At 43.3% G+C, this 19,980-nt stretch overlaps 3 protein-coding genes across 6 annotated transcripts; 2 read left to right on the plus strand and 1 right to left on the minus strand.

Moving 5' to 3' along the window:
• The first annotated feature begins 180 nt into the window (after nt 1–180).
• On the plus strand, nt 181–4,285 carry grwd1 (glutamate-rich WD repeat containing 1). Its single transcript, XM_030370533.1, has 7 exons — nt 181–448; nt 635–752; nt 1,321–1,480; nt 2,245–2,455; nt 2,749–2,894; nt 3,060–3,251; nt 3,671–4,285. The coding sequence occupies exons 1-7, from the start codon at nt 235–237 to the stop codon at nt 3,977–3,979; spliced, it is 1,350 nt and encodes a 449-aa protein (XP_030226393.1). The 5' UTR covers nt 181–234; the 3' UTR covers nt 3,980–4,285.
• A 176-nt stretch (nt 4,286–4,461) lies between these two features.
• cdc42ep5 (CDC42 effector protein (Rho GTPase binding) 5) lies at nt 4,462–10,183 on the minus strand. Of its 3 annotated transcripts, none has more exons than XM_030370553.1 (2): nt 9,930–10,183; nt 4,462–6,426 (listed from the first exon to the last, which is right to left on the minus strand). In XM_030370553.1, the coding sequence occupies exon 2, from the start codon at nt 6,422–6,424 to the stop codon at nt 5,453–5,455; it is 972 nt and encodes a 323-aa protein (XP_030226413.1). In that variant the 5' UTR covers nt 6,425–6,426; nt 9,930–10,183; the 3' UTR covers nt 4,462–5,452. The 3 variants fall into 3 exon arrangements, with proteins under 3 accessions (XP_030226413.1, XP_030226411.1, XP_030226412.1); XM_030370551.1 differs by lacking the exon at nt 9,930–10,183 and adding an exon at nt 7,862–8,152; XM_030370552.1 differs by lacking the exon at nt 9,930–10,183 and adding an exon at nt 7,862–7,974 and having other exon boundaries at nt 4,462–6,454.
• On the plus strand, nt 8,030–19,252 carry leng8 (leukocyte receptor cluster (LRC) member 8). Of its 2 annotated transcripts, none has more exons than XM_030370478.1 (15): nt 8,030–8,067; nt 10,474–10,606; nt 10,826–10,969; nt 11,108–11,188; nt 11,638–12,148; nt 12,314–12,470; nt 12,833–13,003; nt 13,091–13,372; nt 13,649–13,807; nt 13,889–14,186; nt 14,341–14,442; nt 14,562–14,630; nt 14,706–14,835; nt 14,969–15,176; nt 15,275–19,252. In XM_030370478.1, exons 1-15 carry the CDS (start codon nt 8,045–8,047, stop codon nt 15,435–15,437), a joined length of 2,631 nt encoding a protein of 876 aa, XP_030226338.1. In that variant the 5' UTR covers nt 8,030–8,044; the 3' UTR covers nt 15,438–19,252. The 2 variants fall into 2 exon arrangements, with proteins under 2 accessions (XP_030226338.1, XP_030226337.1); XM_030370477.1 differs by lacking the exon at nt 8,030–8,067 and adding an exon at nt 9,834–10,124.
• The last annotated feature ends 728 nt before the right edge of the window (nt 19,253–19,980 follow it).

Genomic DNA, 19,980 nt, shown 5'->3' on the forward strand with positions numbered 1-19,980 from the left:
ATAAATATTCCAGACAACCGAGTTGGATGGGACGAGCGCCAAAAGAACCATCTGAATTCCCGTAAATGGGGGGCAGGGACTGGGAGACGCGCGCAGGGCGTTTTGGGTCCATGAGGGCGACGCGCCTCGGGACCATGGCTCGGGACGGAGACGCGGAGGAGGAGGGGCGTTACCTTTAAACCACGTGCTGCTGCTGCTGGTTCAACCGGAAGTAATCAAACCGGCTACACCAACATGTCTGCGCCCGGGGAAGACACGTTTGGTAATGAAGATGGAGAAATTGACGAAATGGATGAAGTTGAGTGCGAGGAAAGTGAGATGGGAGAAGAAGGAATGGACGGAGAAGGAGAGGGTCAGGTTTACGTGCCCGGTGTCCAGCCACTGCAGCCGGGAGAGGAACTGGAGATGGACCGTTCGGCCTACCGCATGTACCACGAATGCCAGACAGGCAAGATGACACGAACAACATCAGAAGTGTATTCAGTATTATGAGCTTGTTATATATGTCAAAGGACCCTCATTAGACATGTCGTTAGCCACCTTCTGACTCGCGACAATAATCTTTCCATGAAGAGCTATCTTGGATCTGATTGCAAAGCGATAACTTTGGCCACCCTTCTCCTCTTTTTCATAGGTTCTCCCTGCTTGAGCTTTGACGTACTGCAAGATGGAGATGGGGAATCCAGAGACCAGTACCCCCTGTCTATGCTGCTCTGTGCAGGGACCCAGGCGAGCACTGCCCTTAGCAATAGGTGGGTGTAGATACATGTCCAGTATTCAATGTCATGAAAAGTATATACCCCTTGGTAGTGGCATATACTCTGCCACCAAGTAAACAAGAAAACATTAACTACTCGGATGTCCTAACATGTAATCTATTCTGTCAGAGTTGCGAATGGATTTGTCAATAGTTAACAAGACCCTGGCCCCTTACCGAAACTAAAGTGCATCTGTTTACAGTACTTTTTTGACAGCCCGAATATATTTGTAAGGGGATTTTTTGAAGCTATCAGCATACAGCAACTGAATGCCAATTTGCAACGTGATACCCTAAAAGGATTGATTACATTTATCTGATTATGCTGTTATATACTCAAACAATAACTTAACATTTAAGATGTGTTCATACTATTTGCAACACAATCAATTGCTAACTTAAAAAGTTAGTTGTTTGGTACAAAACTGTCAGTTAAGAGTTTGCCCGCCATGTTGTATTGTTCGACTGGTCAGCTGCATTTGTCTTAATTAATCATATAAATGCTATTTCAAAAACGTATCAGGTTGGTTTTAATAAGCATAACTACTGTTATCCTCTCACAGGCTCCTGATTATGCGCATGCATAACCTTCACGGTACAGAGAAGGAGGGTGAGAGTAGCGATGAAGAGAGTGAGGAGGAGGATGAAGAGGAGGATGAAGATAAGAAGCCACAGATGGAGTTGGGATTGATGTCTCACTACGGTGGCACCAACAGAGTCAGAGTACGTTGCCTGCTTTATTTTTTGTATGTTATATCATATGAATGATCATTTTCTTGCCCTTATATTCTTATGTTCAATCAGAACTATCTATTAAGGTGGCAATAGACTCATGGCTAATGTATACTGTTTATTGGAGAGAGAACTAAAAATTGTTTTCGCCTCCACTCTACATGTATCAAAGCGTGAGTAAATTATTCTGTCAAACGAATGGTTTGTTTAATGTACATAGAAATGTTGGGCAATCGAATAGGATGAATGGGGAATGGACAGGCCTAATCTAGTGTTTCAAACATCATTAGCTGGTGTTCAAACCACACAGAACTATTTAGACCCTTGGATACTTGGGATATCCTTACATGGCCATTAAGCAGCAGTGTGAGCTGCCTCTCAAATTCAACTTAACTACATTTACATTTAGGGCATTTAGCAGACGCTTTTATCCAAAGCGACTTACAATAAGTGCATTTGTCATAAGAAGTGCAACAATATATCGCTGTCGGTACAGTAAGGATGTTCATAGAACCAAGTACAAGTACATCAATCGCTAGGCTAACCAATGAACTACTTGGTGTCTAGTTTTGTATGAAAAGAAGCATTTCAATTTTTAACAGATGAAGACTTGTACCCCTGCCATGGCCTTCCTTTTTAACCTGTTATCTTGTCTCATTGTGCTTGAGGGGGGGGGGGGGGGGAGAATTAGTTTTGCTGACATGAATGGACTTTGATAATGTTTTCAAATGGAGAATAAGATTATTTTCCTTCAGGTCACCCAATGGTCAGAGCGGCCTCTGGCTGCCGTGTGGTCGGATAAAGGCCAGGTGGAAATATTTGACCTAAAAGCCGCGTTGGAAGCTGTCCACAGCTCAACTGCCATGGCTGAATTTATTAAAAACCAGAAAGAAACCAAGCCCCTCTTTAGTTTCTCAGGCCACATGACTGAAGGCTTTGCACTGGATTGGTCCCCTAAAATACCAGGTACGTTTTTCTTTCCTTTTCCCATCATTTATCTTCAATTTTGGATCACCTTGGTATCAATCATAAAAGCATTACAAGTAATATATTAGTTAATCATGTAAACATTTAATGGACAGTATTAATAATTTATGTACATAGCAGTACTTATGAAACTATTTAGAAATAATCCAAACATGTACCTACTTGATGAAGCATTACGATTTTGGTATGATATTTTTTATACTTGTGGGAATGGATATTTTAACTTAATGTACTGAAGCTGATGGTTCTTTTCAACTCCATCCGTCCACCAGGCCGTTTAGCCAGTGGGGACTGTAAGAAGAACATCCATGTGTGGGAGCCACGGGAAGGAGGCGCCACCTGGACGGTGGACCAGCGGCCCTTCAGCTCCCACACCAAGTCTGTGGAGGACCTGCAGTGGTCCCCTACTGAAGCCACGGTTTGTCGCTTGAAATAAGCCTTTCCTCTTTCTTTGTCGCTGGAGAAATCTCAATATTCAGGCAGTTATGTGCACTTGTCTGAGGGTCATAAAATATTATGCCAGAAATGTATTCTTTTTTTTAATGTTTTTTTGTTTTTTTTTATTCTTTTTTTTTTGCGGCAGGTTTTTGCATCTTGCTCAGTCGATCGGTCTGTCAGAATCTGGGACACCCGTGCCCCTCCAAACTCCATGCTGTCCAACGACGAAGCTCATTCATCGGACGTCAACGTCATCAGCTGGAACAGGAGCGAGCCCTTCCTTCTGTCAGGGGGCGATGATGGCCTTCTGAAAGTATGGGATCTACGACAGTTTCAGGCAAGTGCATCTCAATAATTTAGCTTCTAGTCCATGGTTATTTGATCCTGGCGGGTATGTTCACACCACAGTAGAGTGACTAGATTGAAATGTGAAACACAGCATTTTCTAAGTCATGTGCCATTTCATCAGCGCTACAAGAGAAAAAGATGTCAGTAATTTTAGGAGCCTGTCTGTGATAAACAGTGAATGTTTGTTTTAGTTATTACACTCTGATGTAAAATGCACCCTGCTTTTGGGATGGGGAGGGGGAATGATACATTTTCTTAAAAGAAATTAATTTAACTTTAGTTTTACTTTAATCACTGGCAGTTGATTGTACAATCTATACTTGGGTCACTTATCTATCCGCAATCATCTTTGTTCAAAAGGTTCCCGTGTTGTTTCTTAACATTTCCCTGTTATCTCGTTCTCTGCAGTCTGGGCGGCCGGTGGCTAACTTCAAGCAGCACAGCGCCCCCATCACCTCTGTGGAGTGGAACCCGGTAGACTCCAGCGTCTTTGCCGCCGCCGGGGCGGATGATGTGGTCAGCCAATGGGATCTCTCGGTGGAGTCGAGTGATGTGGGTGCGAGGGCAGAGGGCCTCAAGGACCTTCCTCCTCAGCTGCTCTTCCTGCACCAGGGTCAGTCAGAGGTCAAGGAGATCCACTGGCATCCACAGTTACCTGGCGTGATGGTCTCGACCGCGCTGTCTGGGTTCAACGTGTTCAGGACAATATCAGTCTAACGTCAAAACATTTCATTGGACTGTTTTAGACTAGAGGCTAAGGGGTGGTTGAAGAAATGCATTTAATACACATTTTGAATGTGAACTTGTGACTTATAAGTAATATGCCCATGTATGTTCAAGCATATTGCTATTTGTACTATTGTATATAGGTTGACTCTATGGAGTGGATTTTTCTAGAAAAGCCTAAAGCTGGGTTGTATCTCCTATTGATCTGAGTCTGTACTTTTACAGATGACGTGAACTGATATGAAATGCATTCAAAATTGCATGCGCAAAATAAAAAACATATTGTACCATAGTAAACTTCTCTATTGTGTGTCTTAAACAGACTAGTATTTTAATGGGTTCTAAACAATGTTGTTCACCAAGGCCCAGGCTAAGAACACACTCATACTAGTATTCTATTAAAGGTTAAGTATCTGCGAAGAGAATACAAGCCGAAGGCCAAGCTCAAAGGTCACAAAACCAATGATTCATGGTGATAATCATGTACATAGTTTTATTCATTTTATTAAATCCAGCAGTGTGAACAAGGTCTTCACCAGAGAACAGGTTCTAGTTAGTCATCTGCCCGACATAAAAAACAAATGAGGTTTTTATTAAGGTCTCCCATTAACAGCATTTGTAAACACTTTAATAGATGGATTACATTGGCATGTAAAAGTAGGAAGGCCCATCACATTCTGGAACGACAAGCTACAAACACAGACAGGTCAAAGCCGTTAGATCATCCCACTGCAAATTCCAAAGGTCGGGAAAGAAATATTAACCATTTGATATGTTGGCCTATGGTATTATACAATCATTTAAACTGCCGATTCAGACTATTAAAATAAGCTACATTTGGTAAGCAGATATTAACGTGGTATGTACTTCAGTTATTATTGATAAATGGAGAAGTATTTCCTTAACAATTTTGGTTTCAGAACATTTTGATTATAGATTATGCAACGTCATGGTATATAACTGATTGTAAAAAAACATGCAGGATGGAAAAAACAATATTGTTATAAGACATGAATACAGAATAATGTATCCTATTAAGGCACTTTTGTACAAAAACTATAACAACTTTAGACATCGCATTACACTACCATTTTCAAAATAGCCTTTCAATGACACAGAATACATCACAGTCGGCAAATTTCCACTTTCTACCATAAAGCATTCAGGTTTCAACATTATCAAAGTGCTATAAGCCTTTTATTGGTAACAACCAAAGCAATATATCTTTGGGCAGATTGTAACAGTTTGAACGTCTTTAAATGCATATATAACATGAGTCAGTTTTCCAGTTGTTAAACTTATGTGATTCAACTGTCCAACCTGAATTCAGTCTTGTCCTATCTCATCATAAAATAAACATAGTCAGTTTGTGTTTGTATCCCCTTTTTGGGACACCGGAATAATGACATATGACTCTTATGTTTCATCTTGAATTGAAACAATATATAATCCACCAGTTGTCTCCTATAGACCAATTTCATCATCAAACTCATCTTCAAACGTATAGCCCCTTCCGCAATCCCCCACTTCCTCCTCCTCCTCATCAGAGTCAGTCCCAAAATTGCTGGTTTCAACCCTTCTGCAATGTAAGGGGCTTGATTCATTGTTGTCTGAGCTGTGTGAAGAGGCAGGGCTGGGTGGCACGTCTGCCCTGCGTGTGGTCCACTCTGTCTCTCCTGCACCCCCAACGTTTGCTCCCTTCTCCCCTTTGGATGGGGTCTCAGGGCCCAGCTCATCTTCTTCTTCTTGAAAGGTAAACCCTTGACCCTCTTCCTCCTCAGATGCCTGGCGAATGATCTCCTCTCTCTTGTCGCTAAACCTCACCTTTGGTCGCAGCCCCTTCGTTTTACTCCAATTCCCATCTGCTTGAGAGCCATCTCCGGTATCTCTCGTCTGCTTCTCCTCCGATCCAACAAGCTCCTCTCCGTTGACCTCGTTCAGCGTGCACACCGACAGGTCCTCGCACGCCCCTCGTCCCGACTTCATCTCTGATAATGACGTATTGTTGCTGGGACTGAACACATCCTCCTCATTGGAGTCCAGACCCAGCCCGTCCATCACCCCCAGGACGTCCCCCATGATCGAGGGACCCAAGTCCAGGTCCAAGGTGAATGAAGACACCGACTCTGAGTGATCCCTGGAGAGATCGTTGTACTCTGAGACTTCCATGCTATCTGTTGAATTCTCGCCCTGGTTGATATTTGGTATCTTGGAGTCCACAGCCGTCATGTTCCCTGGAGCGCCAAGGTCGGAGCTGCTGCTGCTGGTGGTGGTGGTGTTGTTGTTGTCACCGGGTCCGTGTGTAGACAGGAAGGAGGTGTCGCCAAAGGCATCGCCTCCTCTCCCGATGTGCATGGTGTGACGGAAGTCATCAAGCGGAGCCGAGATCATGGTACGTTCCAGGCGAGGAGCCCGGGAGGACTTGTGGAGTGGCATGGCTGTAGAGAGAGGGAGGGAGAGACACACCTAAGCGGCCAATACACAAAGAGATGTGTACTGTAAGCATAACACCAAAAGCTCTCACACATTCAATACTATGCTTTCAAGTTCTAAGATGAACATTGAAATTAAACACACTAAGCGTTATGAACAACATCGGGTAAGGAATCTAAATAAATACAATAAATAATGCACACATGTACTGTATCTTTGCAGATAAATCTGAAATAAAAGATAAATCTGATTATTTTTTTGTACCCAAATGAATCTGTTCATGAGCTGCGGCCAGTTATGTTTAACAGGGTGAGTTATATATATATATCTTCCTGTTTGATTGGCATTGGCACTTTTAATGCGATACTCATTCCCTTATCATTAGATTAAATCAAAGTTCCACATAGATTTTGAATTGCCCAAGTGGGGATAATAAAGATATTCCTTCTACTCTACTCATCTGTGCAAAGGCTGTATGCGTCCATCTTCCAAGGGTTTGCTTTGATTGCATGAAGAACACCTTTCTTTTGCAAATTTAAGTCACCTTAAAAGGTCATTTCGAAGTCCCTGAGAACAGATCCAGGGGTTTGGCGGGGTTATAATGTCTGACATTAATATATTGCTTTCCATGGGTCTTATCATGGAAGAACAGTGTTGTGCAAGTGAGAAACCAATGAATTTCCTCGGATCTGCTGCCATACAGTCCATGCTTGGACTTGTATGCGAAACACACGCAAGCATCACAAGTACATACCTCATACTTGAAGCAACCCTGAGGGCACAAGAGAAGGAAAACAAAAAGACAAGTATCTATTCTAAAGACCAAATTAACAGCAGTACTAATCCACTAATCCCCACTAGTGAAAATGCTATGTTTATAATGGTGAGATGGGAATGGGGGCGATAATTTTAAGTATAAGTATAAATGTTAACATCCCCATTAATAAACTCTGTGATTTATATTTCCTTTCATAGTGGTTGACAAAGCGCGTGTCAGTTTTCATTTCAGTGGTTTTAATTGCCAGGGTAATTGCAATTGCAACACTTACTAACGGAAGTAATTCATTTTCACTAAATTAAAAATCATAAAAGAGACTTTCAATAATATTTTAATAGGTGTATGTGTATTTTTCTTTACCATGATTTTTTGTTGTAGACATTATAAAGGATGTTACCTACATAACGATTTGTTTATGAAGTATAAGCCACCAAAAAGTGTGTAGGGGAGTCAAAACATCAATCCCCACCCCGCCCCACATTCCAAAATTCATTATAGGACTTAAAAAAAATAAGTCCTTTATTAAAGCAGGCTTACATGAATATATTTCAAAACTTCAATCAGAAAAAGAAAAACGAAAGCCACACATTGAGTAAGCGAAGGTTAAAAAAGTCAAAGTCCTTCAGTAACTTTTGTTCACTACTATAGAAAGCGTACTCTACCTTCAGTATACTTTGGTATCAGACTTGCTCCCTTCGCGGAATCCAAAAGTTACATCTGGCGCTCTGCTGCTGCTTCCCTCACCACTTTTCCCTGTCTATTTTTCTTGCCGTCGTTCGCCTGTGTGATTTTTTTTCCTAAGGGATGGGCATTGGTTGAGGAAGTGACGCCAGCGATATTGAGGAATGACTTATCGATGGCAGCTATCGTGAGTGTGTCTATTCTACTGTGAGGTTCAGTAAATGGTGTGAACGATTTTATGTTCATGGAGTTATGCCTTCCCAGGGTAAATAATACATTAGGATGTATATACATTTTTAATTAAAAACGACTGACACAATCTGTATTCTTATAGTCGTAGTCCGGCTGTTAAATGTGTAAACGAGCAAGCCACGTTTGTTGCATCACAGAGTGGTACATGCAACGTGTCGACCCGGAATAAACATTCATGATAAAACTCCTAATGTTACACGCTGCAAATAACAGCATTGGGTATTTTCTCTGCTTTGGGGCTTTTAGCGTCAGCAGAATAGAACCGGGACTTCTTAATGTGTATGTAGCTTGTAGGGATTGTACTGTTCACTCCTGCTGCCTCTTTGTTCAACTTCCTCCCAGATAAATAACTCCAAACGCCGAACCACTCTTCGGCCCTAGGGATTTGTACAATGGTTGAGGGAAGTGACTCATTGTTTAAGGGATATTGTCATTCAAACAGAACATATTTCTGTGATGATGCCTCTAAAACTCAGCATGGGGATATTTGATCATTGAGAGTTTTTTATAAAAGGTTGTAGGCTACGTTGAGGGCTCCATCTCCAATAGTAAGCCCGATATTGAACACCTTAAAATAAGAACAATTAAGCATTAAATAAATAAAGATGCTTAACATGAAATAAACTATGAATAAATATAGCCTCAATTCTGAAAATGAAAAAGGGTATAGGATACGCTCAACATAAAGTATTATATAGATTCCAGGCTGAATTAGTTATACTGGGTTATTAGCCTATTCCTTCTGTACAAAGATGGGTATAAATTAGTTCAACAGGGATGGGAACAAAACCCTGGATCATTGCAACTTGATATCTTGGTAATTAGCCTACTGTGGCGTAATATGCCCATATCAACATAACATTCAGTGATCGGGAATCTACAGAAATATCTATTGAAAAGGTATATAAATAACATATTCATAATGAAATGTCGTTGTGGCTCTATTTAGCATGACATTTACGGTGCAACAGTATTAAACCACACACACACACACACACACACACACACACACACACACACACACACACACACACACACACACACACACACACACACACACACACACACACACACACACACACACACACAAACACGACTGACTACCAATCAGACATTACATATGAATAATTATTAGCTCTTATTAGGAGAGCATCAGCAATTATACTCTATTTAAATCCACAAATACGGCTGCTAGGAGCCCGTTTTATTTACTTCACCTTACTTTGGACTCACTTTTACTTTATTTAGCTCAGATAGGCCTACATTCCTAGGCTATTGAAATGTTATATTCGAGCATATTTTATTATATTCTGTTGTTGGTTAGATGCATATTTAATCTGAATTAATTAATTTGAATATTTTGTTGTGTTGATTATATTATATTAGAGTAGAAAACATATCCTTTGATATTTTTAGCTTGAGCTGATCAGCTGTTACAAATAATTTCGTAAGGGATCAACATGGTCATCCGTTTCTGTATCTGTATTACAAATTGTTACAAATATGGTCATTGTGTGTTTACAGCCGTCTCCCAAAGCGTCCGCTGTGGACAATGTTGCCAGATTGGGCCAAATTGGTTGGGAAATCTGGCCCAATCCGGCAACACTGGCCGAGGCACACGAGTAACGAACGGAAACGTCACTCCATTAAGTTTTTTCCTCAACCGCCATTTTGTGTGTCCCAGGCAGTTGATCGGACGAAGTGGTACTCCTGAAATGGATAATAATCCCATTGCGTTGTAGATATTTATATTTTAACCGAGCGTACATTGATTACCATCTATCAGGATACACGTACCTGTATTTTACAAATAGGTCGGTTCTCTCTCTGTCGACTGCGAGAGAGCTGTCCGGTCGCCTTCATCTTGTTTACCTTTCGGTCCTACGGTGGCTAAACTCTAGAGCTAACGCTAGCATCGCTTCCTGCTAGCCAGTTAGCAAGGGTAGGCGAAATGGCGGCCAAGGCGACGCAAGCAACTCCCGCGACTAACTGGTGTGTAACATGTATAAATTGTAGCTAAATACACTGACACTAATGTCAGTCAATTAATGAATATCAAAGGGCACATTTTTTTTCAACATTTTTTTTTAAAGTCGTCTGTCGCCTCGTATGCGACGCAAATGACCAGCTAATGGCTAGCTAACGGCAATTTGTTTCAGCTAAACGCTAAGCAGCCATCATGGCGAAATATGGACTATGGCTATTTTTCTTATCAGGAAACCAAAAACCTAACGTAAACCCTAAGGAATATATATATTGTAATGGATCAGGGTAATGGTGTTATGTCAGGTCATTCTGTTAAACATGCCAGACTGATGTGACGTTATGTTGTGTTGGGCAGGTCGTATGGAGCTTCCCCGGATGGCCAGGCTCATGAGAACCCAGAGTGGGAGAAGGCAAGACAGGCTCTTGCCTCCATCACCAAGAGCCAGGGCTCCAACAAAGCGCCACCAGCCAACCGAACGCCAGCGGAGGTAAAGTGTGATGACGTGTTGATTTTGTGTTGGCTCATCATGCAGGACATCTTTAAATCATTGGACAATGGTATTTGAATGTTTCCGGTTAATTGATATGGTGTTAAGTTCTCTCGTGTTATACGTTTGCATACTAGTATTTTCTTTCAAAGCTATTGTCTCTATTGTAAGTTATGACTTTCACAAATTGGTAATGGCTGCATTTTGTGTGCATTCCAGGCCGGTCAGTTTCAGCCATCAGCGCCGGACTCATCCGCCATACAACAACAGCAGCAGTACTTTCCATGGTACCAGCAAAATCAGCAACAGCAGTATCCAGCAGGATACACATATCCCTATAACTATTACTACCCAATGAGTCCAGTAAGTATAGACCTTTCTGGGGATTATTTTGTTCTTGAAATTTCTTCTCAAGATTCAAATATTTTGTTTCCTAAAGAAACAAAAGTATTTTTTGTTTTGCCCTATGTTCACTAATGGGGTGTTTTTTTGAATTTCCAGTATGGCTCTACCTACACACCAAACCAGTACGGTGCTCCTCCAGGTCCAGGTTACCCAGCACCCTCTGCTCCTAATGGACAGGTACACAAGGGGTTTATATTATGTGGTGACCCGGCTCCGTGTGTGGCTCGCCTTTTCCCGGTGTACACAAGTCAAAGGTCTATTTAAGCTTAAGCAGCCAATTTAATAACAGAATTCAACACGCCCTGGACTCTGCCAAGGATAAGAAAAAACAAAAAAGGATTTAGGATCCTCCGCAACAAAGAAACCTCTGGTAAAGTTCCCGTACACCAATCCCCTCAGGTGGTACACAATACCACCGGAAAATCCTAAACTGTGTCCAAGGAGTTAATCCTAACCAATGTAGGGCTGGCCAGAGAGCAGATAGATCACCCCACTCGTCCGCCCCTGCTCCCACACGGCCACCTTTGGCGCTTGTCCGGAGCCGGCTTGCCACAATTTGAAATATCCTTTTAAGAAATCAAACGACTTTTAGTGAATAATATGAAACTTCCTGTTTTTCTCCACAGCCTCCACCTGTGCCTGGACTTGATGATCAGTCATCCAACTACCCCCCTCAGGCCCAGCCCCCAGCGCCTGCAATCCCACAGCCTCCCCCTAGTCCAACCAACTTGGAAAAACCACCTCTACCTCCATCAATACCGCCCCTTCCCAACTCCCAGTACCCTCCTGCCCCAGCACAAAGCGCCTACAACGGCCCCAACTCAATGCCTTACCAATCGGTTGACCCCAACCATATGCGTGTGTACAATCACAACCAGGGAAGATCCAACTATGGCCAGGGCTTCCATGCCCAGAACCCCTACCAAGCTACTCAGAATAATCCCCAGAATCACCCCCAGAATCAGCATCAACAACAGCAGCAGCCGCAGCCACATCAGCAACATCAGCAGCATCAACAACAACAACAACAACAACAACAGGGCCAGTATGGACAAGGCCTTGGAAGAGGAGGAGATGTCAACAAAAATAAAAACAATCAGAAACCGGTTGGGCAACAACTCTGGCACCGCATGAAGCGTGAGTTACACATGTTACACTGGTTGTGTTGTATGTGACTCTGTTTGTGGTGTATATTCCACATATATTCCACACCAGGTCTGTTTCCTCAGAACACAGAATGCTTAGAGGGTGGACATTTTATAGTTTCCAACTTCATTCACCTGTGTTTTGTGTGCTCTATAGAGTCTCCGGCAGCAGGTGCTGTGAAATTCAATATTCCCAAGAGGCCTTATGTCATGACCGGTCCAAACCTCCCCCCGGTTGAGCAGCCGTCTGGGTTAAACCTTTCCCCCGGCTCCCCGGCTGGTGCCAACACTGCTTCTGGAGCAGCTCCAATGAGGTAAGACCCCGGCTGTTTCCTGTACCACTTTTCCATCAGTTTCTGAGCTGCGAGTCAGGGACCTGTGCGTGTAAACGGTGGTGTTGTGCTCTGCGCTGATGGGGGCGTTCCGTGAGAGAGGTGGATCCTGCAAAACTCTGGTGGCATGAATTCCAAATTAAATGGCAGCAGACAGGGGCATAGCAATACAATTTTAGAAGAATGACCATTTTGAATTTAATCTTAAAAATGTGTGTTTTGTTTGAGACTGGATTCACGGCTGGTTGCAGTGTTGCCAGCAGTGGCGCTGCAGAACAACTGGATGAATTACTGCTCTATTACTCTTGATTGATCGTTGTGTCCTGACTGAGCTTTACTCTTAGGCCCCAGGACTGGCCTCAGGCTATGAAGGAATATGTGCAGCGCTGTTTCACTGCCTGTGAGACTGAAGACGACAAGGATCGCACTGAGAAGGTGCTCAAAGAAGTGCTGCAGGACCGGTTGAAGGATGGGTCCGCGTATACCATTGACTGGAACCGTGAGGCCTTGCCTGAGTAAGTGAATGCCAATCAAAGTGACTCTGCAATACAAAAGGCTAGTTTCAATGTGTTTTTATAGTATACATTTGATCTTCCCCTCAGACTGAAAGCTAAGCAGTCTCGCTGGGAAGCCGTACCATCACAGAGGACTTTGGACAGCGCTATAAGCCGCGGTGGAAGCACTCCGACAGTTGCTCGGGGTCGAGGAGGAGGAGGAGGTGGTGGTGGAGGTGGTGGAGGAGGAGGAGGAGGACACAGGCTTGGGCACTACCGCAACGTTTTCTCCCAGAGGAGCCCATCATCGAGCTCGTCCCGCTCTTCGTCTCGCTCACCGTCACCGTCCCACAGCCGACACCGGGACCGCAGCCAGAGACACAGACGCAGGTAAAGCCTGTTTAGGCTCTCTGCTCATGTGGTTCACCCTTCAGCTAGCGTAGCCTATTACAGCTGCTGCTGCTGATGTCGTTGTTGTTGAAGAGCGGACGGGTCTGGCGCTGCTGGTTAAAATTGACCAGGCTGACTGCAGGAATGAAATGTTGTGAGCCGTGTGTGTGTGTATAAAGCACAGCACTCTGTCACTAATTTATGAATGGCATGTGATAAATAAAAATAATAAGTAAGGAAATGCGTTTTCCTAATATGCTTTCTTTATTTCCCTAGTGATTCCGGCTCCCAGTCTGACAGCAGCATTTCCAGTGACCTCCGACCTCAGCTGTCTCGGCGGCAAAAAGGAGGCCGGGGTCGTGGCGGTGACAGAGAGCGAGGCCGTGGAGGCGGAGAGAGAGGACGTGGGAGAGGAAAGGCCAATAGAGGAAGGAGGTAACTTATGTCAAGATCACCCTTGCTCAAGCATGTCGAGTGTGAGTATAGCAAACGCTAACCTCTCCTGGGCCTTTGCAGAAACGCTGATGACGGCAACGCTGGTGTCGGTGGAAAGAAGAGGAAAGGGGGCAACGCCGGCCTGGACTTTCATGACCCTATGAGGGAGGCCAAGAAGCAGAGCAGAGCACAACGCTTTCACAAGCAGTTGCGCTCAGAGCCCCTGGTTCTCTCCATCAACTCCCTGGACCTGCCCAACGGCACCCAGGAGGGCCTCAGTTGGGAGGACTGTCCTATTGTAGGAACCTGCCAGGACATCACTAAGATCTACTTGAGACTCACCTGTGCCCCAGACCCCGCCACTGTGCGCCCTGTGCATGTGAGTGATTAGGCTTCATTATTATTTTTTGAGCAATATCAATGTTTCTATAAGCTTGATATGCTCAAAATCTATCTTTTCTTAATTTCGACAAACCATAGAGTAAACTTTATTTTTTGTGCGTGTCCTCTCTTTCTGGATCTTTCCTCACCAGGTACTGAGAAAATCCATCCAGGCGGTGAAGCTTCACTGGAAGACGCACCATGATTACACCTATGCATGTGAACAGATGAAGTCCATACGACAGGACCTCACGGTAGGTGTGGGCTTGGCCCCTCTAATTAACATTCTTGCACTTCAGTGGTGGTTTCTCTTGAGCGATACTGCACAGTAGTCAAGACCAACATTCACTGGGGTTGTGGTTGAACCCTGCAGGTCCAAGGAGTCCGTACAGAGTTCACTGTGGAGGTGTACGAGTGTCACGCTCGCATTGCTCTGGAAAAGGTTTGTCAGATAATATTTGATGTATGGGTGATTGGTACGATGAGCGACAGGGGGATTGACTGGGATGTCTTACAGGGCGACCATGAGGAGTTCAACCAGTGCCAGACGCAGCTTAAAGCCCTCTACAAGGACAATCCTTCGGAAAACCTTGGGGAGTTTACAGCCTACCGATTGCTTTATTACATTTTCACCAAAAACTCTGGGGGTGAGTCCACATTTGGTAATCTGTGTATTATCTGAACGTATTGAACATTGTACGATTATTATATTGGGACAGTTCTTGGATACACGATCCCCCTGTGTTAATCATTTTTGTGTCTGCCTGGTTGATGTTGTAGATCTGACCACTGAGCTGGTATACCTGACCCCGGCCCTGCGGGAGGATAGCTGTGTATCTCATGCTCTCTCCCTCCGGGCTGCCTGGGCCCTGGGCAACTATAACCGCTTCTTTAAGCTCTACCTGTGTGCCCCACGCATGGCTTCTTACCTCATTGATAAGTTTCTTGACAGAGAGAGAAAGATTGCATTACGGGCCATGCTCAAAACGTGAGTTAATTTCCCGATGTAGGTTGATGGCTGACTCATGACTTGTGTTGCGGTTTTAAATGCTAACTGTCCCTCTCTGTTTCTCCCTCTGCCCACAGCTTTAGACCCGACCTGCCGGTCCAGAATGTGCAATCCGCTCTGGGGTTCACTTGTTTAGACACCTGTTTGGCTTATCTTGCCGGGTTAGGGGTCACCTACTACCCTTCTGACCCCAGCAAAATAGACTGCAAAGCCAGCTCAGCAGCTGTGGCAGCTTCTTGAGAGCGGGGAGGGGTTAAGCGAGGTTAGGGGAAGAGCTCTAAAATGAGGTGCATAGGGATGGACAGGGAACCATATGGGCGTATGTACTGCACTCTGATCACCTCAGCTAGTGGATGACACGTAGCGGCTGAAGCCAGGCAGAGCAGCTGCATGGTCATAGTGGAGGGGTCCTGCTCGCAGACTAAAACTTGACTACTGAGACAAGCTGAGCCACTGACACTTCAAACACAGGACATACATTTAACAGCCACCAACATTTACAAAAACAGCCTATTACTTAACAATTCAAACTAGATCCAAGTTCCAGACACCAGTTTAGTGATCAAGCCCCACAATGCCTAGCAGTCAGTGAAGCCCCCCCCCAGGCCCTCACCCCATTAGCACCCTCGGATGTAAAGCTAACAGTGTTCTGTTGTGTGTTTCCTTCCTCAAGTCAACAGCTCCCAAGTCCTGAAGATTCAAGTGGTGTCTTCTCAAAAAGCAAAATGTCTTCTTCCAAGTCCCCCATCAAGCTCTCAGCCCTTGGGGCAACGCCCGGGGGCGTGTTGTGTTTTAAAGACTGTAAGCCAAAGTATCGTGGAGATCCCAGCAACGCTGAAGAAGAGGAGCTGGTTTGTATGTCCTGTCCCCTCACCCCTGCCCTTCAATTATCCTGAAGTATCTGCGATTGGCTGTCAATGCGATTGGCTGTCAATCCTATCAACCAACCACACCCGCTCGAATGAAATGGACTAATGAAATGGAGTAGTTCTAGGTCCCGTTCCTGATTTAATAAGTAGAATTCAACATGGTCTTACCTGGCTAACCACAGTCCTGAAGCTCCCATAGGATTGGCCACCATTAGTACATCCATGCCCCTGTGAATGGCACGCTGCCATTATATATCCCAAGATAGCCAATGACTTTAATAATCTGTATGGCCACTGCCAGCCGGGGCTACCTCCCCTTCCCGGTAACGAGGAAATCCAACTCATTGCCCCAGTATGCCATCGCCTGCAGGCGGAGGGAATCCATCTGCGCCACCATGGTGAGGTGGAGCCGTGCAGTCAGCACTAGAGAATCCGGAGTAAGCCTGTCACCTTTGCCTTGGACAGTACACAAAGTAAATGGCAATGTGACTGCCCATCGTATCAACAGTGGATTGGCCGCAGAGGAGCCTCTACCTCCAACTCAACGTCAGCCGTGTCAACGCTCCCAGGATGGACGTGATGGTTTGTATACTACACCTTGATCCGGTTAAAGCAGGCAGTTGGCATGAGTGGCTGGTAAGAGATGGCAAGTGGCAGTTTTGGGAAGGGCAACAGGGAGGTTACAGTTGAAGACAGATGGTTGGTTCCCTAGCCTAGGTTCTAGATGTTTAGTTAAATGTATTCAACAAATTATTTACTTCCATAAGTGGTAAAGGTTTAGAGAAGATGATATATGCTGCTATATAATTTGACCTACTTGATAGGGTAATAAAAAAATGAATCGAAAACAAAAATCAACTTGCAATAAATGGGGTTCTGTGGAGAGAGTGGTAGCAAGTAGAGGGAAACATCATGAAAACAAAAACCTTCCAGCTAGGAGCCATAAGTTCTTAACGCCAGGACATGTCCATTCCTTAAATCACAAAGGGATTTGTTCTGGCATGAATACTAAGTATTTCTATCCTGAATATATTGCCTGTTCCTGTATTGGTTGGCACTAATCTCATTTAAAATAAAGCAGAAGGCATGCACAATGTTCTCCCAACGGCAGCGATGGGCAGACCAGAGCCAGGCAGCAAGTCTCCCAACAACACAGATAAAAAAACAGTATTACACTGCTCATCTGAGAAATCACTTTGAGTGTGCATTTGAGCAAGTAAATGGCTGGTGTAGGCATCCAGTGGAGTATAAACTTGCAGATTTTCTTTTTGTGAATATGTATATTTCAGTTTTGCTTCAGTTGGTCTAGCTATGTTCCCACTAAGGTGTGACCTTTTGTTTTGGCTCAATTATTTTTCAACAGTTTATGTAAATATGTACAGCTGAATTCAGGATATTGATTCCCTTTTTATAGGTGGCATTGCTTTGTTAATGACATTGACAAGCATTATCATCAATGCAATTAGGATACATTTGAGGCTCTCGTTGGACATTGTTTTTCCTATTAAATCCATAAAACATAGTGACATATTTATTAGTAATGTTAGTAATTCTACAACTACTATTACATCTAGTAGTAGTGGTTGACCAAGGGGGCAGTTTTCTAAACCAAATCTTTGTCAGATAATGGTTTCGGTCTATATTATGGCTTGTTTATCTATCAGTGTGTGTATAGAATTTGAGATTTGGTTGATTTTGAGTTTATTTTTTTGTTGTGCGAGTTATGACAAATATTTGGTTTGTTAAACATCCTCGGGTTCCCATAATGGTTAATATTTTTGAAATATGAACTGTTTTGGTGATTTTGTAGTGGGGAAATTGCAAAGTTAAACAATATGTTGGAGGTTAAAATTAGTTGATTAGAAATGGATATTTAATCCCAAATCATTACATTTACCATCAAAAGGAATGTTTGTTTTCCTACACATTTGTTGAATATGGTTGTTAGATTTTCCCCACCCTCCTGTTGCTATTCACTGTTTTGTCTAACATGCTGCAAGCCTTCTGACTTGTGTGTTTTTAGTACTGCATTGCAGGAGCTAACGGAGTCATGTGTGTGGGGGCAACACCGACCTCGGCCTCCTGAAGCAAGCAACCGGAGAGAGAGAGAATTGTGAGCAATCCAACTCTTGGTTTGATCGACTCAAGTTCGAGCCAAACGGCCTGTTCAAATATACATGGGAGGCCCACATGCTGAAATGTCTCTGATGCACAACATGGTTGCGTTTGTGAATTTCAAAGAAACGTCCATTAACCCGCATCAGTTTACTTGCTCACATTTCTTTTGTTTTTGAACAACAATTACAACATTCTTGTAGTGCTCTGTTTGTCCAGATGCATTTATGATTTGTGAAAAGACCGTAAATGTCAATATTACCGTACATTCAATTTTTTTTTTCAGTTAAGATTGTAGTTCATTTCAGTTTCGGTTTTGTATTTAGATAGATAGGAATTAGCTTAACTTTCACCTTAGAATAGAGTAGAACCGCAAAATCGATCTGGACATACAGAAAACAATGTTTATTGCTCAACTAGAAAACCTAAGATGTATGTTGGTTTACAGCAGTTTGTTTGCTCCTTTTCACTGGCTTGTTGTAAGCCTAAGACTCCAGGTTCAACACTGTATGTCTCTTACACAGGTGTGTTAAACTGATGCTCCAAAATTCATCAGTGACCCGCCTCTTAATTCAATTTGTGTGTCCTCCCGTTATCAATTCATGTTTTTGGTTAGTTGTGATTCCCTTGTTTTCCCCCTCCTTCGTACCTGCACAATTCATCTCTCTCCATCAGCTTCTGACTATTTAAAACCTTGTCTTTTGCACCTTGTCCACTCTCTACTCAAATTTTACTTGCATGTCCCCCCCCCCCCCCCTCATCCTCTCCTTTCATCAATTTGCTAACCAAGTGTTCTCTCTCTCTAACCACACACTCCAGTTTTTTTGTGTTGAGTATGTTAGTGCCATTCTTTGAGTGCAACTTGCCACTCAGTAGTAAGTATTGTATTGTGTCTGCAATCCGTTAACGCTGTGGCTAACTAATATCCAAGCTCAAGGATTATTGCAATGTCCCCCTACCCCCCTCCTTTACGTCAATTTCAATCCTCCACAGATATATATTATACTGCCGTTTTGTATATGTGTACATATTCTTGATTTTCGAGAAGTCTAATAAAATCAATCAAATATGTATGGCGTCAGTCGTGACTTGTCTTTAATGTGGGAACCTACGGGCTGAACTCTTGGTTGGCGGCCAAAGGTCAATGTGTGGCTTCCGGTGTAGCAAGCTGATATATAGGCCAAAACCACTTGGTGCTCCCGCCATTGTTAACACTCCGAATATCCACTAGACTCGAGTACTCTTTGGTCCGGGAGACATTTTTAATCTGCACGTACAACTCTATTAATGCAGATGCATATTAGAAAGGCTAAATCGTTGTTCAGGTTGTTCTTTTTGCCTGTGTGCCATGGTCCTGCTCACACGTGATTAACGTTCATTCAATATATTTTCCACCCATATGCAGATATCAGTTCAAGGAGAATAGTCACAATCTTCAAAGTAGAAAAGATGACTACTTCCAATTGTTTTATTGTAAAATGACTTGAATACTTACTGACAAGTCAGCAATTATACTTTTAAGTAATTCATTGACATGTTTATAGCATCGAGGAAGGAAAGAAACATTAAAAAGCAAATGTCGGAGGTTAAAAAAAAGCAGACAGTCAGAAAACAAGGAAGTGTGGAAAGGAAAGAAAACTGGCCAGAGCATAATATAGACTTACACACCATGCAAATAGCCTGAAGAAAGACTAAGAAAACTTTCAGGTATACTACAACTACAATTCTAAGGGATGAAAATCAATTAACTAACTAATAAATTGGACGCCTGAGCACTGAAAGTAGAATGTGTTAATGGT

Source organism: Gadus morhua, chromosome 11 (genome assembly GCF_902167405.1).
Source record: "Gadus morhua chromosome 11, gadMor3.0, whole genome shotgun sequence".
Classification (NCBI taxonomy): Eukaryota; Metazoa; Chordata; class Actinopteri; order Gadiformes; family Gadidae; genus Gadus; species Gadus morhua.